Source organism: Bidens hawaiensis, unplaced genomic scaffold, assembly GCF_021521415.1.
Source record: "Bidens hawaiensis isolate Kalapana, Puna unplaced genomic scaffold, B.hawaiensis_p1.1 tig00004282_1, whole genome shotgun sequence".
NCBI classification, from domain to species: domain Eukaryota; kingdom Viridiplantae; phylum Streptophyta; class Magnoliopsida; order Asterales; family Asteraceae; genus Bidens; species Bidens hawaiensis.
Window position 1 is genome coordinate 1,699,225 of NW_027491257.1, and position 24,604 is coordinate 1,723,828.

The 24,604-nt window shown below is 34.5% G+C and overlaps 2 protein-coding genes and 1 pseudogene across 2 annotated transcripts; 2 read left to right on the plus strand and 1 right to left on the minus strand.

Annotated features, from left to right (window-relative positions):
- The first annotated feature begins 6,390 nt into the window (after nucleotides 1–6,390).
- On the plus strand, nucleotides 6,391–10,270 carry LOC143626024 (protein NEOXANTHIN-DEFICIENT 1-like). Its single transcript, XM_077096218.1, has 10 exons — nucleotides 6,391–6,487; nucleotides 7,260–7,369; nucleotides 8,132–8,215; nucleotides 8,316–8,379; nucleotides 8,466–8,512; nucleotides 8,855–8,909; nucleotides 8,988–9,108; nucleotides 9,187–9,256; nucleotides 9,910–9,966; nucleotides 10,036–10,270. The coding sequence occupies exons 2-10, from the start codon at nucleotides 7,305–7,307 to the stop codon at nucleotides 10,268–10,270; spliced, it is 798 nt and encodes a 265-aa protein (XP_076952333.1). The 5' UTR covers nucleotides 6,391–6,487; nucleotides 7,260–7,304.
- A 3,378-nt stretch (nucleotides 10,271–13,648) lies between these two features.
- Nucleotides 13,649–15,955, plus strand: LOC143626072 (protein NEOXANTHIN-DEFICIENT 1-like; annotated as a pseudogene).
- Nucleotides 15,956–16,203: 248 nt separating this feature from the next.
- LOC143626025 (coiled-coil domain-containing protein SCD2-like) lies at nucleotides 16,204–23,909 on the minus strand. Its single transcript, XM_077096219.1, has 17 exons — nucleotides 23,520–23,909; nucleotides 19,937–20,103; nucleotides 19,754–19,826; nucleotides 19,633–19,674; nucleotides 19,473–19,535; nucleotides 19,220–19,269; nucleotides 19,122–19,149; nucleotides 18,873–18,947; nucleotides 18,142–18,252; nucleotides 18,004–18,064; nucleotides 17,803–17,919; nucleotides 17,435–17,556; nucleotides 17,261–17,330; nucleotides 17,093–17,134; nucleotides 16,948–16,988; nucleotides 16,392–16,518; nucleotides 16,204–16,291 (listed from the first exon to the last, which is right to left on the minus strand). The coding sequence occupies exons 1-17, from the start codon at nucleotides 23,907–23,909 to the stop codon at nucleotides 16,215–16,217; spliced, it is 1,656 nt and encodes a 551-aa protein (XP_076952334.1). The 3' UTR covers nucleotides 16,204–16,214.
- Between the last annotated feature and the right edge of the window lie 695 nt (nucleotides 23,910–24,604).

Sequence of the window (24,604 nt, forward strand, 5' to 3'; positions counted from 1 at the left end):
GACTCGATTAAGCTCGGCTCATTCGAACTTTTAAACAAACCAATCTCAAATAGCTCGCGAGCAGCTCGGCTCGTTTGCACCCAGCTTCACATTTCCTTATCTAGTATAATAAGTTAATAACTAAACCAGAGATAATAAATGGTAGCCGGTAACATGTTCCCTACCACCAAATAACACCCATCCAGTATTCCAACTTTCTTCTATTCCACCAACAATGGTGATGACGTCAGCAATAGCAATCATATTATTATCCGCCATTATCGTATCCACAACCCCAACACCAACACCAACGCCATGGCCACACCAATTCCACTCACTCCTAGTCATGAATTACACCGGCACACTCGAAACAATCGACCTCTGGTACGACTGGACCAACGGCCGCAACTTCAACATCATACAACACCAGCTCGGGAGCGTGTTGTATGACCTTGAGTGGAACAACGGCACTTCTTCTTTTTACAATTTGGATTCCGACCTCCAACAGTGCACGTCAGCTCAGCTGGAGGTCGGAATCCTCCGACTTAATTGGCTCGAGGGAGCCAATTACGTCAGGCAGCGTCACGTGGACGGGTTTTTGTGTCACGTGTGGGAGAAGGCGGAGTTTATTACTTATTATAAAGACGTGGAAACCAAACGGCCCGTGCATTGGGTGTTCTATACATGCATATGATTTCAATTTTTTGTTTACAATTGTAGTGTGTGTTGACAATTTGGGGGAGAATTTACAAGATTAGTGTTAGAGGTAGGGGTGTTCAGCAATTGGCTTAAAACAGTGAAACCGTCCAAGCCGGTTATCGGTTTGGCTTCGCGGTCGGTTTTTTTCTTTTTACATTCGGTCGGTCGGCTTCAAAATTTTTAAACCGTAATGAATGGTTTGGCTTGCGGTTTTTATTGAAAACCGGCCGTAAAAAACCGGACCGGACCGTAGGATTTATTTATATATAAATTTTATTTTTTTATATTAGATTTATATAATTATTTATAATATATCATATGTTTTAAAAATTGGGCTTCTTGTCTTAGCCCACTATAAGATGCTAGTGTGTAATTTAGCCCAACTTTACTAAAAATCCAGTATCCCGCCATGTTTTAGGCTTAAATTATGGACAATATGATTAACTATGGGAACTTGCATTTTGGTTATTTTATTTTTGGATAGCTTGAAATCTGAACTTGTGAATTAGAGTTTAAGTTTTTGACAATAGCATATTAATGCCTAAGTCGTGAAACCGCTCGGAGCCAAACCGTTAATAACGGTTTGGTTTGGTTTGGTTTTTATTTTTAATGGTTTGGCTTCGGTTTTTGATTAGCAAAAACCGTACTAACGGTTTGGCTTACTGTTTGACCCAAAAATTGTCAAAACCGGACCGTGAACACCCCTAGTTAGAGGTGGGTGGGCAAATAAACCAGTTAACCGAACAAACCCGAAACCGAACCGGTTTGAAACTGATTATGTAGAACTGGTTTGGAACCGACTGAAACCGTAGGTTCGGAACTGGTTTGTAATTTTCTCCACCAAAACCGGTTAACCGAACCGAAACCGACCAAAACCTGGCAAAAACCCGAACCGAAACAGATCAAAACCCGAAACGAAACCGATGGTAACCTGGTCAAGAAACCGATTTCAACCCGAACCGAATCGATCATAAACTGGTTTTGACTTTTGTTGACCAAACCGAACTGGTTTTAACCAGAATTGGTTATTGGTTTTGAGTTTTAAACCGGTTTATGCACATCTAGTTACCGCGTTAGGGTCGGTATTGGGCTAAAATCGAACTAAAAACTGAAATTGCGGTTTTTGGGTTTTGGGAATGGGTTTCTTTTCTTTTTTTTTTTTTTTTTCTTTTTAAGGTTGAAAATTTTTGGTAAAAAAAAAGGTAAAAAACAATGAATTTTGGCCTAAGATTTTTTTAGTTTGATTAACGGTTATTATTATTATTATTATTATTATTATTATTATGTAGTTAATCAGTTTAGCGTTTTTGGTTTTAATTACTAGTAAAACCTGAAAGTTCGGTTTTTATAGAAATATGAAACCAAATTGTTGGTTTTTGTTGCGGTTCTAGGGTTGGCTCAATGTTTTAGGAAGGCGTAAATCGAAATGGGATTTTGTGGCTCTTTTATGACAATTGTGAAAAAAAAAAGCTTACAACACTTGTCTTGAACTCTGGAGCGGCAATTTAGCAACACTTGGACATACCACTAGATCAATACATATTTTTGCTTTTACTCCGCCCGTTAAAATATATCTATATATAAGTTTTTTTTATTTGGAGGTCTTAATTAAGTGTGAGCCTAAAGTCCTTGCTTGGTTTCGCTAGCCGATGGGCCGGCCCTGTTCGGTTTGGTCTTTTCGGTTTCATGCACTCCCCTAGCTAAAACCAAACAAAAGGCTGAAACTTCGATCTTTGGATTCTTGAAAACCTTTTGGTTTTTTCGGTTGGATTTTGTCATTTTTGCTTGAAAATTTTGGGCCTAAATTTTTTTTTCTTTTGGCCTAAAATAATGATTTTAGGGCTAAATCATTTTGTTAATTAACTACTAATTGATTGTTATTCATTTAGGTTCAAATACTTAAGTTACATATTTATTAAATTCTTATAAATTACTTACAGAAAATAAAAAGTGAAAATCTAGAAATTCGGTTTGGTTTTCTTGGTTTATATTTTATGCAAAACAAAAACATAAAACCAAACTGCCAATCTTTTTTTACTGGTTTGGTTTCTTCAGTTTTGGATCGGTTTTATCAGTTTCATACACAACTCTAGTTTTAGTTATTGATGAGTTGAGAGTGTGAATGCAGGAAGAGAAGCACATGTAATGACATTTGAAGTAGGTGCAGCTCTTGAGGATGCAAAGTGGCAGGTTCCATGGTATTGTTTCGAGAATAGTACTCCGGTTGCCACAATGGCTGATGTTAATAGCCGCAGCATCACACATCGAGGTTTGGTCGATTTTGCCTCTCGCAGAATCGCAAGTGTGTAACAGTAATTCACGCAATGTGATCCTGTTAGTTTTTGTTCCGTCGGCTTAATAATATTTATTTAACATGTGAAGGAATAACCATTGTGTTCAAGTTCAAGAATGTATGTGTGGTTGCAAAGATCAGTTTGGTTTGTTATTATTCGGTTGGGTCGGGTTTTCTGATTCGGTTTAGTTGTCAAATTGTTCTGTCATCATCATCATCATCATCATCGTACTCAGTATATCCCACCAATAGCAATGCTATGGTAGGGTCTGAGGAGGGTAAGATGTAGACAGCCTTACCTCTATCCCATAGGGATAGAGAGGCTGCTTCCGGTGAGACCCCGGCTCGATCAAATTGTTCGGTCATGTTAAATGGATTTTTTTTTGGTTGAGACTGTGATGGAGGAAGTACATGAGACTATGGACCATAGTCTGGGGATTTTATCTGACGGTCAAGTCAGTATTATATTTACATGATTTATGTTTGCATTTATATAGTCTAGACTCTAGAGAGAAGTTTACGGAGAGAGATAGAGGGATATGGGCTGAATTAGAGGTGCACAGAATACTCGGTTTCGGACCTGACTTGGCAGTTTTTACCCGGAACCGGACCTGACCATATCCTACCCGTCGGTATGGACCGGGCTTTGGGTTTCCTCCCAGAACGGCACCCGAAACTGGAACCGACCCGGACCCTATGGAACTGGTTCCACCAATACCCGGTCAAAACCCAACCCAACCCTACCCGAAACCCGAAAAAACCCGATGGAACCGGTCAAAACACGGTCAAATACCCGACTATACTCGGAACCGGTTCCTAGCGGACCCGGTTTTGACTTTTGTTGACCACACCCGGAACTGGTTCCTACCCGATTCCGGTTCCTGAAAACACCCAACTTGTGCACCTCTAGGTTGAATTAGAGGTGCATAGAATACTCGGTTCCGGACCCGACCCGGAACCGGTTCCTTCCCGTATCCGACCCGCGAGTATGACCTGGTATTGGATTTCTCCCCGGAGTCATACCGAGAGCCGGAACCGACCCGGACCCGCCAGAACCAAAACCGGAAATACCCGGCCAAAACCCGACCCTACCCGGAACCCGAAACTCCTCCAGAAAACACAGTTAAATACCCGATTCCGGTTCCAGAAAATACCCAATTTGTGCACCTCTAGGCTGAAGTGGGTTTAATGAGCCGGATCTCATATGGGCCTAGGTCCGGACACTAAGTTCGACTAGAAATTCTCGTTATAACAATATAACGTCATTAGTCGATGAACACATATTTTTTTTAACAACAAACTCACACACTCTAAATCAACTTTTAATTCTACATCATTTGTTCACGACAGGACTAATTTAATAATCGCTAAATATTTGATTCATAATATCAAATACTTCACTTAAAAAGGTGGTATGAACTTATGATAATGAAGTTAAATAATTGATAAATAAACAAAGAGTATGTTTCTATTTACTGGTTACTAATTAGTATATGTAATGTGTAGTTAATAAATTAACAAGAGACTTGTATTTATACGAACTATTTTCTTAATTATATAATATCTTGGTACCGCAAAGTCATAATTGAAAACTCATGTCTTGTATAATATTTTGGTACCGTTAAGCCATAAAGATACGTAAATGGTTAGACCAGACGTGACATATCATTATGATGATTCACAAAACAAAAATAATCTTGATTTTTCTTTTTAGTTGCGTCTTTCGCTCAATACTGACTACTCGTCTACTCATGACTTATAGTGTTGAATGCTGATTTTATTTTTTGTTATTTAAAAAATATACAATAAACTTATCTACAAACTCTATAGTTAAAATTACTATCAAAAAACTGAATAAACATCTACTAATTGATCAAATAGTAAAACTACTATTATTAATTTACAAGGTTGGTGCCGCTAAGTCCTGATTGGACCACTTCGCGACAGACAATGGATTCTTGCCAAATTTTTTTATTATTTTTTTTGTTTTCTTTAATTCTAGTACCGTAACGAACATAACGAAAACCAATCAAATTCGCGTAGAGTGACAGCCTCAACGTGTGGGACCGACAAGGGGATTTGTCAACGCCCGAGTTTACCAACTGATGTCACCCCATCGGTCCACTCAAATTTTTATTCTTTTTCCGTTTTTAGCTCCGGTACCACAACGAAAGTAATTGAAACCGACCGAACTCGTGTCGAGTTACCGCCTCAATGCACGAGACCGATATCCCTTGGTTTTTACCACAGCCCGAGTTTACCAGCCACATAAATGTTAAATATTTTATTTGTTTATATGTTACTTTGACGAATTTATTTTTTTGGTTTTAATGCACATGTTTTACCAACGGCGTCTATACAATAACTAGCGTAACCGATAATGTCTAACTTTGTATTGACTCACCGCCTAAAGTCCGAAACTAACAATGTTTGAGTTTATCACCGCTCGTGTTTTACCGACTTACCCCGGCGCAATACGCCGGATTAAACACTAGTTGTTTCATAAAATAAAATCTTTTAAGTTAAATATATCTATATTTTCAAATGAATAAATATGAAAGTGAAAGATGGATAAGGAAGTTGGATATGATAATCCCAACGTCCAACATGCACCACAATTTTACATCAACCCATATTCCTTCCACATCTTCTTTCTTCTCTTATATTTATTAAAAACAAAAGCCCAATTTTCTATGTATAACTAACCACTATCAAGTATGTGTATTCTACATGTAACATCTCTTTACCAATCAAGTTATTTGATTCACTTTAAATTATATTTCGTCAATTTTTAGTAATCTACTGCTGAATCATTAAAAAACTTGACTGATTAAAAGACAACTTTCAAATCATACAATATGCTTCTGAATAATTAAAAGACCTGAGTAATATATTCTACTTTTAATCGATTTAAAAGTAGTCACTTAATCGAATCAATAAAAGTTTACCAAACAGCACATGGGTTATATACTTGAAACCTAGAGCTATTTAAGCACTATACGTTTGTATACCAGATCTATATGCTCGTATATCATATGAAATGATTAATTTAACAAGCATGAGAGGGATATCTAGTAAAATCCTCTTATTTCTTATTATATTTCTATAAAAATATTTTAATAACAAATGAGAAACCCCACACCACTTGTTGTGATGGCAAAAATGGTTTGGTTTCAAAATTGATGGTCAGAGGTTCGATCCTCTAAATATATATTTGGTTGTTAAAAAGAAAAAAAAAATCTCTTAATTACTTGTTCAATACATTACCTTCAACTAGATGTCGTCATGGTATGTCATGAGGCAGATAGTTCAATTTATAAAGACATATAAAAAGAACTCTCATTTGGTACACAGCACATTTTAAGTCCTTATAAACATGACATGCATACACCCCCATGAAATTACATAAATAGCCTTCATCCTCAAAACTCATTATTCTTCCCTCTTCTACTCTTGAGTTTCTTCTTGTTCTGAATTTGCTGGTGTTGCTTCTTGTTAAAGAAATAATCTTTCTAGGTAAATAAACAAAACCCTTCATTCTTAGTGTGTTAATTACAATCTTTATGATATTAAATTATTAATCACTTATTGCACCATATTTTCTTGAATTTGCTTCTTCTGTTTCCGTTTTCTTGTTCTTATGTTATAACTAGTCTTTTCTACCCGGCGTGTGCGCCGGGCAGCTCGCAAAACCCTCGCGTTGAAACATGGATGTTGGTAAAATCCGAGCGTTACGACGCTGAATCGACACGAATTCAGTTAGTATTGGCTGCGTTCATTATGATATAGACACGAATTCGGTCGGTAAACTTGCCCATTGGTAAAACCCGAGCGTTGTTGGTGCTTTAAATAAGGTCGTGAGTGCGTGAACTTGGTCGGTTTCTTCAAGTTTGTTATAGTACCGGAACTAAAATAAAACCAAAAAAAAACATTTTGTCGGTTTCTATTACATTTATTATAGTAACTGAACTAAAAAAAATTTATCGACCAATACGGTGCCACCAATCGTCCCAATAGGCCACTTGCGGCACCAAAGTTCTTATTTATATTATAGTAATAATATATAATTATATACATGTATGGTTTGAATCAAATACAAATTAAATTAACCTGCTAGCTTTTAAAATCAAATATAGTGTAATTACACTATGATAATGATACACTAGTAAATATAATTACACTAGATTCTCACAGTTAACACGTTAATTTAATTTATATATTAATTTTTCCTATACTTATATGTACATATGTATATGTGTGTAATTATGTAAATTTTGATTTTTGGCAGATTTTGTGGGGATCCATTGGTGATAATTGGTAAAACAAGAAAGGTATGGAGATTAAGGAAAACAAATGTAGTTCAAGATATGGTAAACCTCCTTGGATTTTTAAAGGCAGGCAAGTCATATATCCTAATATAGTAATATTCAATTACTCTTTTAGATTAAACATGTATATATATTTTTTGTGGGAAAAATATGCACCATATTATCCACATATAGTTAGTTATATACATTAATCTTGCTAGTAACTATGGGCTAATATGCACTTATATGATATTATTTTAATCCAGCAATGCAACTTACAATCTATGGGTTTTATGCGATTAGTAACTATGGGCTTGTAGAGTGGTAAGTGAATATAATAGAAAAATAACTTTCTATTGTGATCTATTCAAACAATGCAACTTACAATTTTATCAATTATCATATTATGCAATTGGGAAACGGGAACCACGGGCTGTAAAGTAGTTGAAGTGAATACAAAAATGAATTTCTGTTGTGATCTGTCGGTTGAAAAGTCTTCGTTCGAAATTGTATGTGTGTTGAATTTTTTGATCATTGTGTGTATGGCGGAATGGAAATATATTTATAAACCTACGTGTCTCGTGGTTTAAACTGTATGCTAATTTCTAGCTCTGATACCACGTAAAAGTGGACGAAATTTTATAGTGGATTCAAGTAAATGAATTACAAGTTTACAATCAATGTAAAACTTTCAAGCCAACAATAAAGTATAATAATTAATAACTATAATTAAAGACTGCCAATAATAAAGTACTAATAGCTATAACTATAATCAAAGACTACCTTTACCATCCTTTCATTTTGCTATTTATTTAAATAATTTTAATGATGAATTGTCTTTATTACCCTTCAGTGCCCTGTATCAGTTTCATCTTGTGAAAGCAGAAATTGCTAAAGCTATTATTCCTAAAGAGTTCAGATTAGTTGAAGCTTTTGGGTACTATTATTATTAATTATTAATTTTCAGATTAAAAATGTATTAAAATAATAAAATGGTTACTGTATTTTTAATATGAATATATGTACATACACTGCAGGTACACTTTAGGTGGATTTTTTCTAGCAAATTACAATGAGAGCCCATTTGGACCCTTTGATGAGGTTAAAATTTTCATATAACTATTAAATTATTTAACCTATTATATTAATGTATAATTACTTAAGCAAGTTAACCATGGTTTATTCAGCTTGTGGCGATCGCTGGAATCGTTTGGAACCCGCCAACGTCTCACGCGTGAGTCTATTCTTCACACAATACAATTTCCACATTATTTTTAAATAATACAAATAACAAAACTACAAAAAAAAAGTTGTATAGGTGAGTCAGACTGACTGACATAATGATGACGTGACAACTGACGTGTACATCACTTTGACTATGTGGCGCTGATGGGACACCTGAATTTGTTAACTTAAATGAAAGCATTATAAGACGGAAAACGTTATATTTCCCAACCCGTTTTGACCACACTAGTAACTAATTAATTAAGTTGACCGAACCCCGTTTTGACCTGTTACCCAACCCCCGTGACTCAAACATGCACCATACATTATTTATATATCCTTTGAGTTTTAGGTGGGCAGCAAGAGTTTATGTGAACAGGGATAGCGCGTGCACACATGGAAGAAAGGTATTTAAGAACATAAATAATTTGTTTCTTTTGTGTAAGTTCAAAATTCGAATCATATGCTCGATTTTATATTTTCAGGAATTCGGACTTCCGAGTCAAGTTGCCACATTTTCAAAAGCCGGCCCACAAATGATTCACGTTGCTGAAACCGATGGTCATGTTACAACAGACCTCTATGACATTCGACTGCAGTCTCCTAGTATGCGGATTGACATCTTACTCAAGTAGTTTACTCTAGGAAAATTGAAAGTAATATGATCATATGCTAATATTATAGTTTTGAAGATGAACCCATTGAAGTGGATGGCTTTGGGCCCGACGATCAAGATGTCACTTCCGAGCTTTAGGTAACCTCGTTGTTTTTAGGTGTATTGGTTTTTATTAATTCCAACTATCATCTGTTGGTCGCTGCCTGTTCCAGCTAATGAATTGGTTGCTGACGGTCTCATCTTTTAACGTATTTATTCCTAATGGAATCCTAACGCCGTTAGTAGCAGGTCGCCGGGAAAACCTTTTTTGCTGGAAAAATCACATTTTTTTCCGGAAAACTAAATATTTTCGTCCCAAACATCTTTCTAACCTTGGATCGGACCTTTAGGATCTTTTTCTAGTAAAAGCCCCAATTATTGAGGTCGCCGGAAGGCGGAAAACCCTAGAACCATCGTCGGAATTGGTTGGTGGTGCTCAAGTGGTGGTGGTTGGTTAGTGGTGGGTCAGTCGGTGGTGTTCACGTTGAGTTTTCAGGCAAAAACAAAAAATGTGACATTTCCGGCCAAAAATGTTTTTCCGGCGACCTACAAGCAACGACGTTAGGATTTTGTTAGTCACGAACTATTGGGAATAAATGCGTTAAAAGATGGAACCATTAGCAACCAATCCGTTAGTTGGGACCAACAATGACCAAAAGATGATAGTTGAGATTAATAAAAACCAACATACCCTGTTTTTTGTCGGTTTTTGCAAGTCATTGTAACTCCAAAAGTCTTTTTTTTTTTTGTAGCGGTCACACAGAGCATATACCTCATCTTCTCAAGTACAGTTGCCAGATCGAATGCAGGTTCATTTTCGACTCGGTTTTAGCTTATTTTAATAAAACTTACTAGCTTATTTAAATTACTTTGGGCAGGGTGAAACCTACAACACCAGCAAGAGTTTTAGGGTCATTGGACCGGAACAACACCGAAAATATGGAGTCGAACGAATGTTTAAAGAAACGGCAAATGAGCATACTAGTGATGCTTTCAAAACCGATATTGGCACTCGAGTTTAACTGCTTAAAAATGGAGGTTCAACCTCCTGTTGTAGTCTCAAAAGGCTCACATCAACCCTTAAAACATGGACTTTCATCTTATCCATCTTAGTAAGTTAGTAACCATTGTATTTAAAGCATAGGATTGAATAATTAACCTTTTTGTATTATTTCTTTCACTTGAGAAATTTTGTTAAAATAGTGTATTTTGGTACACCTTTTGGACTTATGGTGTTTAAACCTTGACTTATATTGTATCTTGTTGATACCATAACAGTTGTCTCCAAGAATCTCTAAAAAATCCAGGGTCCGAGGCGAGTAAAGAAATAGGCCCTAAAATAAAAAAAATAAAAAAAGCGTTTCTAGGATTTGAACAAAAAAATTGAAAAAAAAAACCCTTCTAGGATTTGAAATCAATACCTTAGCTTTAATAGACCGTTACTCTTTTCATTACACCAAAATACACTTTTGTAATGCTTTAAAATAAATTCATATGTAAAATATATATGATTCATTTACTACTTTTGTAATGCTTTAAAATAAATTTATATGTAAAATATATATGATTCATTTACTACTATGTAAATACCAACACAAACATGACGTGGTGGACCTACGTAGTCCACTACAGAGACATGGGAAATTAGTTAATTTCTGCGTGTATATGGAGATGTATGTATGGTTTTGTTCGTGTCTCCTTTGTTTTTGTATTTTGGACCGTGACTCCATTTTTGAATATTACGGAGAAAGAAATGGAATACTTTGTAGAAGGAAAATGTGAAAAATGGACGGTGTCTTTTAATATTTGTATTTAGGTTAAGAATAAGTTTGTGTTTTGGACCATTTTTTGTTACTGATATTGGATTTTAGTAGTTTAAATATTGAATCCTAGCTAAAGAAATGTACGAGGACCACCTCGACTTTCAACCTATTTTCTTCTACAATTTTTATTAGGGTTAGGCTAACATAGAAATTCTATTTTCTTCTACCATTTTTATTAGGGTTAGGCTAACATATTTATTCTTTTGTCGTACCCCCATCCTGAAAAAATCATATAAAAGTTGTCATGTTAGAACCTGAAAATTCATTAGTTTTAAGAAATGGTTTTATAAAAAATAATAACTAAAATTTTTCCCTTAAAAACTAGGTATGCATGTGTGTTATTCTCTTACTATTTCCATTTGTTGTTCTTACCTTGAGCTAAATATATGAACCTAAATTTGTTAATCGAGAATGAGAGATAAACACACAAAAACAAGTACATCTATCACAAGTTATTAGAATGTTTTATATGAATAAGAGTAATCGATTGTTTTCGTTATTATTAAACCATTAGGTATTACTTATATTCGTAAATGAATATAAAATGGGTTGGACCCGAAACACAGCCCGAATTTAAATGAGTCGACACGACAGGACAATACACGAATAATAATATGGGTTGGGTTAGGGTTGAAGAATCTTAGCACGTCAACCCAAAACCTATCAACCCACCAACCCGACACGAGTAACACCATAGTTATCCTTTATTAATGTAACACGTTATAACAATGTCATATTAATATCATGTTTTAAAACATTGTTATTGGATACAAATTTCGGCCTTAACTAACATGTTTGTTCCACGTCTTGTATGGTTGGCTTTTTATTTTGTTTTCTTATGAAAATATTTTAATTCAATTCAAAAACACAAATGAGAAATTATAAATAGTTATTAAATTTTAATAATTCCAACTTTGAGAAATTTACTAGATTTGTTTTCTGGCAGTCTCAACTTTCAATTACGGGGTGTTTGGGATTTATTTCTTTCATTCTACTTATGACTTAAACTTATTGAAAAGTTAAAAAGGTACTTGTGATTACTTACTAAGTTATTATGTGAGAGGAAAAGTTGATTAGTCACAAACTTGTTGTGACTAATCAACTTTTCCTTATAAGTCATAACTCGGTGGGGGACCCAGTAATTATTTCCTTGGGGAGCAACATCGGGACTTAACACTAATTTTAAAGGAGGTGATCGGGATTTTCAAATACAAATAACAAACAAAAAAAATTAACCCCCTCTCCCCTCCGCAAATCCCTCTAAACCTTTTGATATATATATATTTTAAACATTAAGAATACATATAATATATATATATATATATATATTTTAAACATTAAGAATACATATAATATATATATATATATATATATATATATATATATATATATTATATGTATTCTTAATGTTTAAATCCAATTCCTAAATTAACTTAAGACCAAAGTTTTTTGTTTTTAAACCAAAAATTTTTCACCATTTTCAAAGACAGTCCCGGGCAACAATTTTGTCTAATAGTGGCAAATGGTCATCATATCAAGTTAGTACTAATTGATAGCAACTTTGTTGTCTATAGTAGTAAGTTATTGCTTATTGGCAACTACTTGGTCGCCAATTCTTTTGAACTAATTTTGGTATGCATACTTTGCATAAATGCATATGTTTTTCGTGTTTTCTGGATTGTAATTTCAAGAGTATCATCGAAATATTTCAACCTGCATGTGATCTTATCACGAATCATAAGAAATATAAAGTCCCTTCGAATTCTCACACGATGATAAGTCAATCCAACTAATATATTGTATATAATCCTAGCGAAGTGAGAGCAAAAATGAACATGTAGGTATAAGAACGTGCAATATTGAAAAAAATAACAATAATAAAAAACCTATAAAACTTAATAAAACATAATTTAAGTGTACGTATAACACATTCTCAAGACGGACTGGTGGGAGAAAAAGAGAAAGAAAATCGACACACAAATATAACTATAGCGGAAATAATTAAGACTTAATTACAATAAAATCTTAAATATATATAAACGAAATCTCCCTACATTCTCTCAAGCCACCAGATTGCTTTATTTATAAATGAAGGCTTCTCTTGCATTTGACCCGAATTCACAGGTATGTGTCTCACCAAACCCAGATAGCCCTTAAACGGGTTATAACATCTTATAATATTAAAAATTAATACACCAAATATTTGATATCAAAATTCTATAAAATAGGGATATACTAAAAATTAATATCCGACTTAAAAAAAAGAATATTTATAATTAAGAAAACAACTATATAGCAAAAAAAATAAGCGGGTCATGGGTCTCACAAAACCCAGATAGCTTTTAAACCGGGTTATAACATCTCATTTATTTGTGAAACCCTTTCATCATCAAATCCTAAAATATTATTAACTTTCTTACAATAAATAAAATTAAAATCTTAAAAAATATATTAATATTATAAACGAATAATGTAAAACAACCCCGTAACAGGGAGTATAAAAGCTAGTCAAACTAATATATACATTATATATTGATTACTCCTTAGTCCTTACATCATAGTGATCATACTTTCTTGCAGTTTGCTTCTTCCTTTTGTTTTCTTGTTCTCACCTTCTCTATGACTCTATATATATGCATGTGTGTGTACATAGAGTGGATATATGCATTACTAAAAACTAATAAAACAAGAAAGCAATGGAGATTATGCAAACCACATGTACTTCTGGTTTTGCTGGTAAACCTCCTTGGATTTTTAAAGGCAGGCAAGTTCAATCCTAATATTCATTATGTTCTTTTTTTTAAAAAAAATTGAACAATTAATATGCATTTATCTTTCTACCAATATCAGTTAATTTTCTATAAAAATCAATTTTTAAACGACATTAACGTTATAATAATAAATATAAAAAAATATATAATAATAAAATCAGATACAGTAATAGCTAGCGACTAACCGATGATTCGTGAAATTCTCCACGCAGTGCCCTATACCAGTTTCATCTAGTGAAGGCAGATATTGCTAGAGCTATCATTCCTTAAGAGTTCAGATTAGTTGAAACTTTTGGGTATTATTTTTATTTTTTTTTCAAATTAAAAATTCATTTAAAATGGTTTTGTGTTTTAATATTATTTAAACATGAATACACGCGCGCGCGCATGCACACACTGCAGGTATACTATAGGAGGGTTTTTTCTTGCAAACTACAATGAGAGCCCATTTGGACCCTTTGATGAGGTTACTTAATATCTTCTTTTAAATATCAAATTATCCAACTTAATCTATAATTAATTAAAAAAGCTTACCATGTTTTATTCAGCTTGTGACGATCGCAGGAATCGTTCATAACCCGCCTTTGCCAACGTCTCACGCGTGAGTTAATTAAACACTTAAATCATTGGTTATATTTCTTTTAAGTTATATTGTTGTTTGCATGAGTTTTAGATGGGCAGCAAGCGTTTACGTCAACAATGATAACGCGTGCACGCATGAAAAAAGGTACCTAAACGTGTGATCAACCCGAATTTGATATGTTTTAGACGACTATTAGCATTCCAACAATTGATTTAAACACATGAAAAGAAATATAGATCTTGTTTCGGTTATATATTCTCAGGAATTCGGTCTTCCAAGTCAAGTTGCCACATTTTCAAAGGCGAGCCAAATGATTCACGTAGCTGAAGGAAACGGTCCTATGACAACGGGCCTCTATGATATTCGACACGAGTCTCCTAGTATGTTGACTGACATCTTACTCAAGTTGATTTTTACTAGTATTGTTATGTAATATGATCATGCTAATATTACAGTTTTGAAGATGAATCCATTGAGGTGGTTGGCTTTGGGCACGACGATTAAGATGTCACTTCCGAGCTATAGGTAAACTTCTTGTCGTTCTTCGGTTTCTTACTTTCTGCAAGTCTTAATATTAGACCGGTTATATAATTATCATATCTAGAAGGTATTCAAGTGTAATATTATATTCTCTCTCTCTCTCTCTCTCTATATATATATATATTGACCATATGTAATCCTATAAAAAATAAGCTGAATAATATTACACTTGAATACCTTCTAGATACGATAATTATATAACTAGTCAAATACTTGGTAAAAAAGAAGACTTAAAAGATTGTGTCTTATTGTTGCTTTGAAACTGTAGTGGTCGCGCAGAGCATAGACCTCAGCTTCTAAAGTACAGTTGCCATATTGAGTGCAGGTTCGTTTTCGTGCCAAATTTTAACCTATTTTTGTTATATAACAGGTACGTATAACGGTATAAGTGTAGCCGACCCAAAACTCATGTTACTAGACTACCGGCTCGAAAAGTATTCAAAATCAACTTGCGTTATTTTACGAATTAGCCTTTGTACATATTTTACGAATTAGCCTTTGTACACAACTTGTGAAAATAACGTTAAAAGTGGCAGAAGGTTAATCAGGCATCATGTGGTGGCGCTGATAGCCGAAAGACAAAGGTACACGCACCAATCGGCCGATGTCCCGGTGGTTGAGTGTTATGTGCCTTATGTCCAAGGCTTGATGCAAAACTACTATCGAGCCGGGGGTCTCACCGGAAGCAGCCTCTCTATTCCTTCAGGGTAGAGGTAAGACTGTCTACGTCTTACCCTCCTCAGACCCTACCATAGCTTTGCTATCGGTGGGATTTACTGAGTACGATGATAATGATGATGACACATTTTGACCAGATATACGACTGACTCGTTTTTGAGACCCCTAAACATTTGTCTTACATTGTGCAGGGTGAAACCTACATCGCCGGCAAGAGTCTCGGTGTCACTCGGCCAGATTAATACCGAAACTGAGCCAAATGGACGTTTAACGAAACGAAAAATGAGCATGCCAGTGATGCTTTCAAAACCAATATTTGCACTTGACTTTTAACTGCCTGAAAATGGAGGTTCAGCCTCCTGTCGTAGTCTCACAAAACCCCTTCGAACCGAAACAGGATTAAATAATTAACCTTTTACATTTTGTATTTTTTTTCCCACTTAATGTTTCAAAAAATATATATATTATTAAACATTGTTATATATATATATATATATATATCCAAGCCAACTTTAAATCAACTCAAATACATGACCCTCTTCTTACTATATTATGACATATAAAATTGTCAAATTTAAGAGCATCACATACATATTAAACAGTGATGTTAAACGACTGAAAACCGCGCAGTCAACTCATAAAAGTGGAAAACGTGTCGGGGATCAGCTTCCTTGCCTTGATGCTTCCCAGAGGCGATGCTCGATGCCCATTTTTCTTAGCTCCATTAACCCTTGCTCAACTGCAAAGTCATTTAGTCGCGCGCGCCACCGTTTTTTTCATTAACATTTCTATATTTAATTAATAATATGTTTATTGGAAAGCATTTATTGGAAAGTTACCATCAACAGCATCGTGTGAATTTGGTGAATGTGCGCTTCGGCTAATCCAAAATTCAAGTCGTGCCTTTGCAGTTTCCTCCTCAATACCGAGTCTTTTTGCTCTACTCCAAAAATAAGTAAGCCATGCCTGTAATAACATTTCAAACTTTAAATCAAAGGTTATATAAGAAAAAGTAAAAAAAAAAGAAAAAAAAGGAAAACAAAAGGTGGCACAGAGGAGGTCTGGATAGGCCTGTAAGCGAGCCGAACTTTCAGTGAACAGTTCATTTCGTGAACTGTTCGACTGGAAGTTCGTTTAGTTAATTAATGAACGAGCATGAACACGTCTCGTCCGTGAACGTTTGTTTACGTTCGTTCTTTAAATTCATTTACATTCATTTTTGTGATTATGTGTGTTAGTTTACGTTTGTTTAAGTTCGTTCGCTTAAGTTCGCTAATATATTTATTCAAATTTTTTTGGCCCACTACAAATTGGTCTAGTATTAATAAATTTTTATGCCCAGCGCATTGTTCTTCACGCTACTTTTAACTGGCTTTAGCTCAATTATATTCATACCTCTTTGAAAAGAACATCTTCAGACTCCTCTGGGCTCAAATCTGCAACAAATATACATATCATCTGTCACACATTTCTACATATACATATATCATAAATGTAAATGAGTATATGTATTAACAATATCAAATTAAATGCAACTTACCGAATGCTTCCATAAACTTCGGGTCACCTGAAGACTTAACATCTGCATATAGCAAAATTCATTAGATCTTGATATGAATCAATACAATCATAAAGATAGGAGATAAAAGTAAAAATAAATAAATACTATGATTTGTAACAGACATGCCTTTATGTTATAATAATTTACCTGACAAACTATGTCGGGCCAGGGTCATACGTCTCAACTGGGCCAGTGCCTGCACGATCCCTTCTTCAACCTATAAAAACACATTAAGAAATTACACAGATGGTCCCTGTGGTTTGATCCATTTTTTGAATTTAGTCCCTGAAGTTTAAAGTTGCAAATGTAGTTCCTACTCACCTTTAAGCATGCAAGCTCCTTCAAACCCATTTCAACTGTAAGCATACTCTCGATATTCCCTTCGCTTGTTAGATCATTCAAGTCCTGCACAGGCTTACTCCTCTTTTCCTGATTCCGATCACCTGCTCAATTATTGACCCGTTATGAATCGAACGATTTGTGTTGTGTTTTTATCTCAAATGAGTCAAATGGGCAAAATAAAGAGTTAGCTTAAATGGGAACGGGTCAAACAATTTGAAACCAAAAGTCAACCAAAGTCCAATTCTAATGTACAAAAAAGTGTGCGAAATTGCTGGTCAAAATAACCTGACCTGGCCCTTTTTGACCCGTTACCCGACCTGCCCGTTTTTTAAAAAGAAATTACTAGCCTTGTTTCCAGCATTCTTCTTTTGCCTTTTGCCCAGATGAAACCACAACTTCAAAGGGAAGAGGTGCTAAAGATGACCAATACTCATGTTTAGACACTGCCACATCAGCACAAATACCTAAAAAACAAATTGCAAATCAACATCAAAACAGAACAGAAAGAAAAAATGGTAATACAAAACAATTGTGTTGATTTAACCTACCATGGCGTACAGCTAGACCCCAGTAGCGTGCAAGCCAACACCGTTTAAGTACTACTTCCTCCTACAATATTGAAATATATATGCATAATGGTAAAAAAAATAATAATGGATAGATAGGTTGACTTTAAAATAGCATACCATCTCACTTTGAGTTAAAACCATTCTCTGTGTCATCGAGTGAAAAGCTTTGACTTCAGACTCGATTCCTTGAAGTTGGTCAACAACAGCCGCAGCCTCTTCTTTTGCTTTCTGTTTCATATAAAAAATCCTAATCAAGCTACATATATAAACAGCATAGATGAACTCTAGAGGTAGAAAGTGAGTGGGTTGACCAAGAACACTTTCTTGCTTTCAAATTTTTTAATAAATAATAGCTAGTAAAATGATTTAGGAGGTTTTATGCATTTTAACTGAGAAATTCCGCACACTCCTCAACGGGTACCTGACCTATAAACACCGAATAGAGGGTATGGACATTGCAATGGAGATCAAATATACCAAAACTAGCTAAAAATGCAAGAATTAATGAAAATGCCGATGATGTTTGACTATATTGTTAAAATGTTGTCTAAACGTGTAGTGATTGTACTGAAAGAGACATAATATATAAAGGATAGGCTATCATAGTACCATGTGCGAGTTACGAGTATATACTACGCAACATGTGTACTTTGTACACAAGTATTTTTATTACAACTAAAAACCTACTTTCCAGTGATGGTTTATTTTGTCCATGAAGTCCATATTTAAACTCACACAATGACACACGTAGATTGTTTAGTTGTATGCTGATAATATATGTTTAAATTTCATGCATATACTACTATACCAAAATTCACAAGATCAGAATAGTGGCAAGAATGGTTCACCTTGACTTCTGCCCGGAGTGAGGAAACTTCTTCATTTACTCCATCTTTAGCTTTTTTGGCCTCTTTAAGTGCAGCCTGTCATAACGTAGAAGTACTTATGTCTTCTAAATAAATCACTAACATGAAGCAAATCTATTTGACTGTTGGAAGCCAATGACTTTTAACTAAAAAGGCATGAAGACTCAACTCTTCGGGAACATAGGAGGAAATAAAGTACCAAAATAAAAGTCAGTTAATAATTTAAGCAACCTCTCTTTGGCGCAATGCAGCTTCCTTCCTGCAACACGTTGGAAATTCAAAAGTTAGCCATGTAATGTATTATATGAAAGTAGCATACAAAAATTAACCTGCTTAACAATTTTGCTTCCAAAGATATTCCTTCGCCAAGAGAAGCAACCTAAATAATAATAAACTTTAATTAGTACTTATGTTAGCACGTGAACATATACACCTACACACGTACATATGTTGAAAACACAAAAACAATTATAGAATATAATTGTCAGGAATTAAGATGCTTTTATATACTGCTATTCTTTCTTTTTCAGTTTTGTACAATTTTAGATACCAATGTAAAAGAGATGATAAGAAGAATATGACCTGCTTCTCAAGCTCCTTAACCCTTTTCTCTGCATCTTGACAACTTTCTTCAGCAGACCTAAGCTGCACCAATAGATTGATTAATGAAGACTAGATAAACGAAGGATACCACAATTATGATTTATGAGGATAAATATATATTGCATAATTATAAATCCACCTTCTCAAGGGCATTCTCATTCTCTTCTTGTAGCATATCAAGCTGCATGAAATTGCAAAAGTTAAAAACACATCATATTTTTACATCTCTAATATACAACACTTGAGATATTTTTACGTACTTCATCACGAAGTGCAGAAGCCTCTTTCCCATCTGCAATCTTCAAGTTATTTTCTCCCAGTTCCATCGGGAATCTGCGATTTATGCCAAAATATGAACAGGTCACATGATTTTAAATCTTATTAATCATGAACAATTTAAAGCTTCAAGTGTAATGGAGATCCTAATTGTCAACTGATACGACCTTTTGTTTGGTTGTTTCTTGGTTGGCGGATCAATTGGAGGAACAGCCATTGGGGTTCTCAAAGATGTTTTGCTTGGTGGCAGCATGCTATTTGATTTTGATGGCACTCCAGATAATGCAGATGTAAGACGTGATGCCTGAGTTTCCTCTGATCTGGTCCTAGCTAGCTAACCAAAACAAAACATACAGTATTCAGCTTGTTATGCTTAATTGCTTTTATTAATCAAGCAGGATAACATCCCAATTTCCAACTGGCTAAAACTTGACCTGATATTAATTTAAAGATCACACTATTTGTAACACAGAAGCCCTGCTTGCGGTGCGCACATATGATGTATATATGTGTGAACCCTCGGGTGGGCAAAAGTGAAATTGCACTAATTTTGACGTTATTTTACTAATCTCGTGAAAATAACGTTAAAAGTGACGGACGGTTAATCAGGCATCATGTAGTGGCGTTGATAGCCGAAAGACAAGGGTACATGCACCGATCAGCCGGTGTCCCGATGATTGAGTGCTATGTGCCTTATGTCCAAGGCTTGATGCAAAACTACTATCGAGCCGGGGGTCTCACCGGAAGCAGCCTCTCTATCCTTATGGGGTAGAGGTAAGGCTGTCTACATCTTACCCTCCTCAGACCCTACCATAGCTTTGCTATTGGTGGGATATACTGAGTACGATGATGATGATGATGATGACTATTTGTAACACAGACTGTTAGATTCATCTAATTGATTCCAATTCAACACCAACTAAAGAACAGTTACAGCATATTATTCACTAATATTAACTTACAGGTTACACTATTTGCAGCATAGACTGATAAATCATCTAATAGACTCCAATTCAGTACTAGTTACAGAAAATTTACAGCATATTGTTCACTAATATTAACTTAAAGGTCACAATATTTGTAGCATAGACTGTAATATTAATCTAACAGATTTCAATACAACACTAACTACAGAACAATTACAACTTACAGGTCACATTATTTGTAGCATAGACTGCTAGATTCACCTAATAGATTCCAGTACAACACTAACCAAAGAACAATCACATCATATTATGATATTATTCACTAATTATGTAACAAATGAATGCAACTAATAAGTCTAGGGCAACAATAACTAAATCGGTCAACCAGAAGCTAAAATCAACACGAAAAATCAAGTAAACTTACCGTAGGTAAAAGAGATCCAACTATCTTATTATTATTATTAGTAACAGACAGAGCAGAAAACCTAGCTAGCTAACCAGACCAAAATATACAGCATTGCTTGTTACTCGAGCAGGATAACATTCCAATTTCCATCTGGCAAAATTTGACCTAATGTTAAACATCACACTATCTGTAGCATGGACTGCCAGTTTCATCTAATAGATTCCAATTCAACACTAATTAAACAACAATCATATCATATTATTCACTAATTATGTAACCAACAAATGCAACTGATAACTCTAGGGCAACAAACACTAAATCAGTCAACTAAAACCTAAAATCTTCATGAAAATTAAGTAAAATTACTGTAGTTAAAGTAACTCAACGCTAATTAAGAAACAATTACATCATATTATTCACTATGTAACAAATGAATGCAGTTGATAACTCTATGGCAGCAATCACTAAATCAGTCAACAAGAAGCTAAAATCAACATAAAAAAACAAGTAACTTAAACATCACACTATCTGGCTAAAATGTGACATAATATTAACTTAAACATCACACTATCTGTAGCACGCACTGTCAATTTCTTCTAATAGGATTCCAATTCAACACTAATTAAATAACAATCACATCATATCATAATATTATTCACTAATTGTGTAGCAAGCACTAAATCGGTCAACTAGAAGCTAAGCAGTCAACGCGGAAAAATACCAGATATCGGTCAAGGACTGATATTTGAGATATCGGTTGTCGCAGTGAGATATCAATAATTTTAATATCATGTAAAATTCATATATATATATATATATATATAGGATCAGGATCATGTGAGAACTTTTTGGGAATTGAGAACTATGAGAATCATTTTGGACCACAAAAATACCCAAAAATAAAAAAAATCATAAAACAAAAAAAACACAAAAATAAAAAAAGTAAAAAAACCAAAGTTCTTATTTATCATCCCGGTTTCTAAAAAAAAACGTAAAAAAAAATTCTCGGTTTAGCTAAATTATACATATACGTATATGTATAAGATGTACATATATGTACACACATGTTTTTTTCCTATACACATATGTATAATTTAAGGTAAATGATAATGTATAATGTACATATGTGTACATTACATAACTAGAGATTAAATGAAAGTATACATATGTGTATAGGTATAATACGAATTAAAAAGGAAAAAAAATCAGTTTTTTTTATTATACATATATGTATAATATGTACACACATGTTTTTTCCTATACACATATGTATAATTTAAGGTAAATGATAATGTACATATGTGTATATTACGTAACTAGAGAATAAATGAAAGTATACATATGTGCATAGGTATAATACGAATTAAAAAGAAAAAAAAAATTTCGGTTTTTTATTTTTTAATTGAAACCGGAATGAAATATAAGAATTTTGGTTTTTTTACTTTTTTAAAATTTTCGGTTTTGTTTGTTTTATAATTTTTTTAATATTTTTTAGAGGGTTTTTTTAGTGGTCCAAAATGGTTCTCAAAGTTCTCAATTTGCCAATGGTTCTCTTAGGATCCTTACCCTATATATATATATATATAACACAATTTAACACTAATAATTCAGTATACTCTCCTACAATTAACAAATTAACAATTAACCTTTTGCAACTTGCAAAATACTAATGATCATAGCAAGTAGGAACTGATTAAGACTTTAAACACTAACATTGAATACTAAAAATTGTTATTTAAGACTAAAACAATGATATCGGGAATATCGATGATATATCGGTCAAAAATCAGTCCAATATCGTCGATATTATCGGTATAGATATTTTGACCGACAATTCAACATTAATTACATCATATTATTTGCTAATATTAACTTACAGGTCACATTATTTGCAGCATATTCCAATTCAACACCAATTATAGTACAATCACATCACGTTATAATATCATTCACTAATTATATTGCAAATGTAGCTAATAACTCCAGGTCAACAATCACTAAATCAGTCAACTAAAACCTACATTCAACACCATAAACTCACCGTAGGTAACGTAGATCCAGCAATCTTATTATTATTATTCTTATTATTATTACTAATTGCCGCACCGGCACCGGCACCAACAGCTAGTAACTCTAGGTCAACAATCACTAAATCAGTCAACTAAAACCTAAAATCAACACGCAAACTCACCGTAGGCAAAGTAGATCCAGCAATCTTATTATTATTGTTACTATTCACTCCAGACGTAATCGGAGCCTGGTAACCTCCGCCGCACCGGCACCGGCACCGGCACTGGCAGCATTAACATTAACGAATGCAGCTAATAATATCTCTAGGTCAACAATCACTAACTCAATCAACTAAAAAACTTAAATTCAACGATCTTATTATTATTATTATTGTTAAGATCAAATTACCGTAGGCAAAGTAGATCCAGCAAGCTTATTATTATTATTACTCGTACCCGACGGCCTAGTAACCGCAGCATTAACATTTGCAGTTCTGCTAGCATTAACCGGCGGTCTCCGGTTACTCGCCGGTGGCGCGAACCGGAACTCCAAATCCTCATCCTCGTCATCATCGTCGTTGTCAATGTCAGTCGGCTTAGACGCCATGACCTGAGCCAGCCGCTGAGCCGCGGCTTTGGCGGCTACATTTTGATTCCGCTTGATGTTTGAGATGCCGGAGTTGGAAGACGAGCGGTTGTGGTGATACCGTGCCGGAGATGTGGTGGTGGTGGTTGTGGCGGTTGGTTCGGTGGTCCATTTGCGAGTGTAGAGTGGACTTGAAGTGCGGTTGGTGTCCATTGGGCGTAAGATAGTGAGATTAGTGTGGTAGATCTATTCGGTTCGGTGGGGTGTAGGATAGTGTGGTGAAAGAGACGGTGCTAAAATGGGGTAGGGGGCAGGGAAGTGATTATTGTATTGCGTCACTTGCGTCTCCGTACGACCCGAGTGAGTCTTTATGATACGTGTTTCAATCAATCAATCATACCCAGTAAAATCCCACTGACAGCAAAAACGAATTTTATGATACGTGTTTGATGTAAGATTTCTGCAGTTTGTGAATCGTATCCTCCGCAGATATATATCTATAGAAAAAAAATGTAAACTAAATCTTTGTAGTTTAAATGTGAAGAAGTTTGAAGAAGTTGGATAGTAGCTTATTTATTGAGACCATAAAAGCACTTTTTAGATTTACAAAAAAAACAAATTGTCTTTAGAGATTTATGTCTGCGCGTTCACAGACATAAGCTCGTTGCAGACCTTTTAAGCAAAAACAGATAGAACCGTAATGTTAACCGTTAACCTTTATAATGATTTTGACGATTAAGTCATGCATGACTAGTATTGTAGAAATCTCGACTATGCACTGATTAATTCGGGATTTCGCTAGTCGCTAGCCCACCGGCCTATCACCGATTAATCCTTATTTGTCTGAAATTGGACATAATAGAAAATTTTATATATAAAATTTAGAATATATATTTATATTTAAAAAT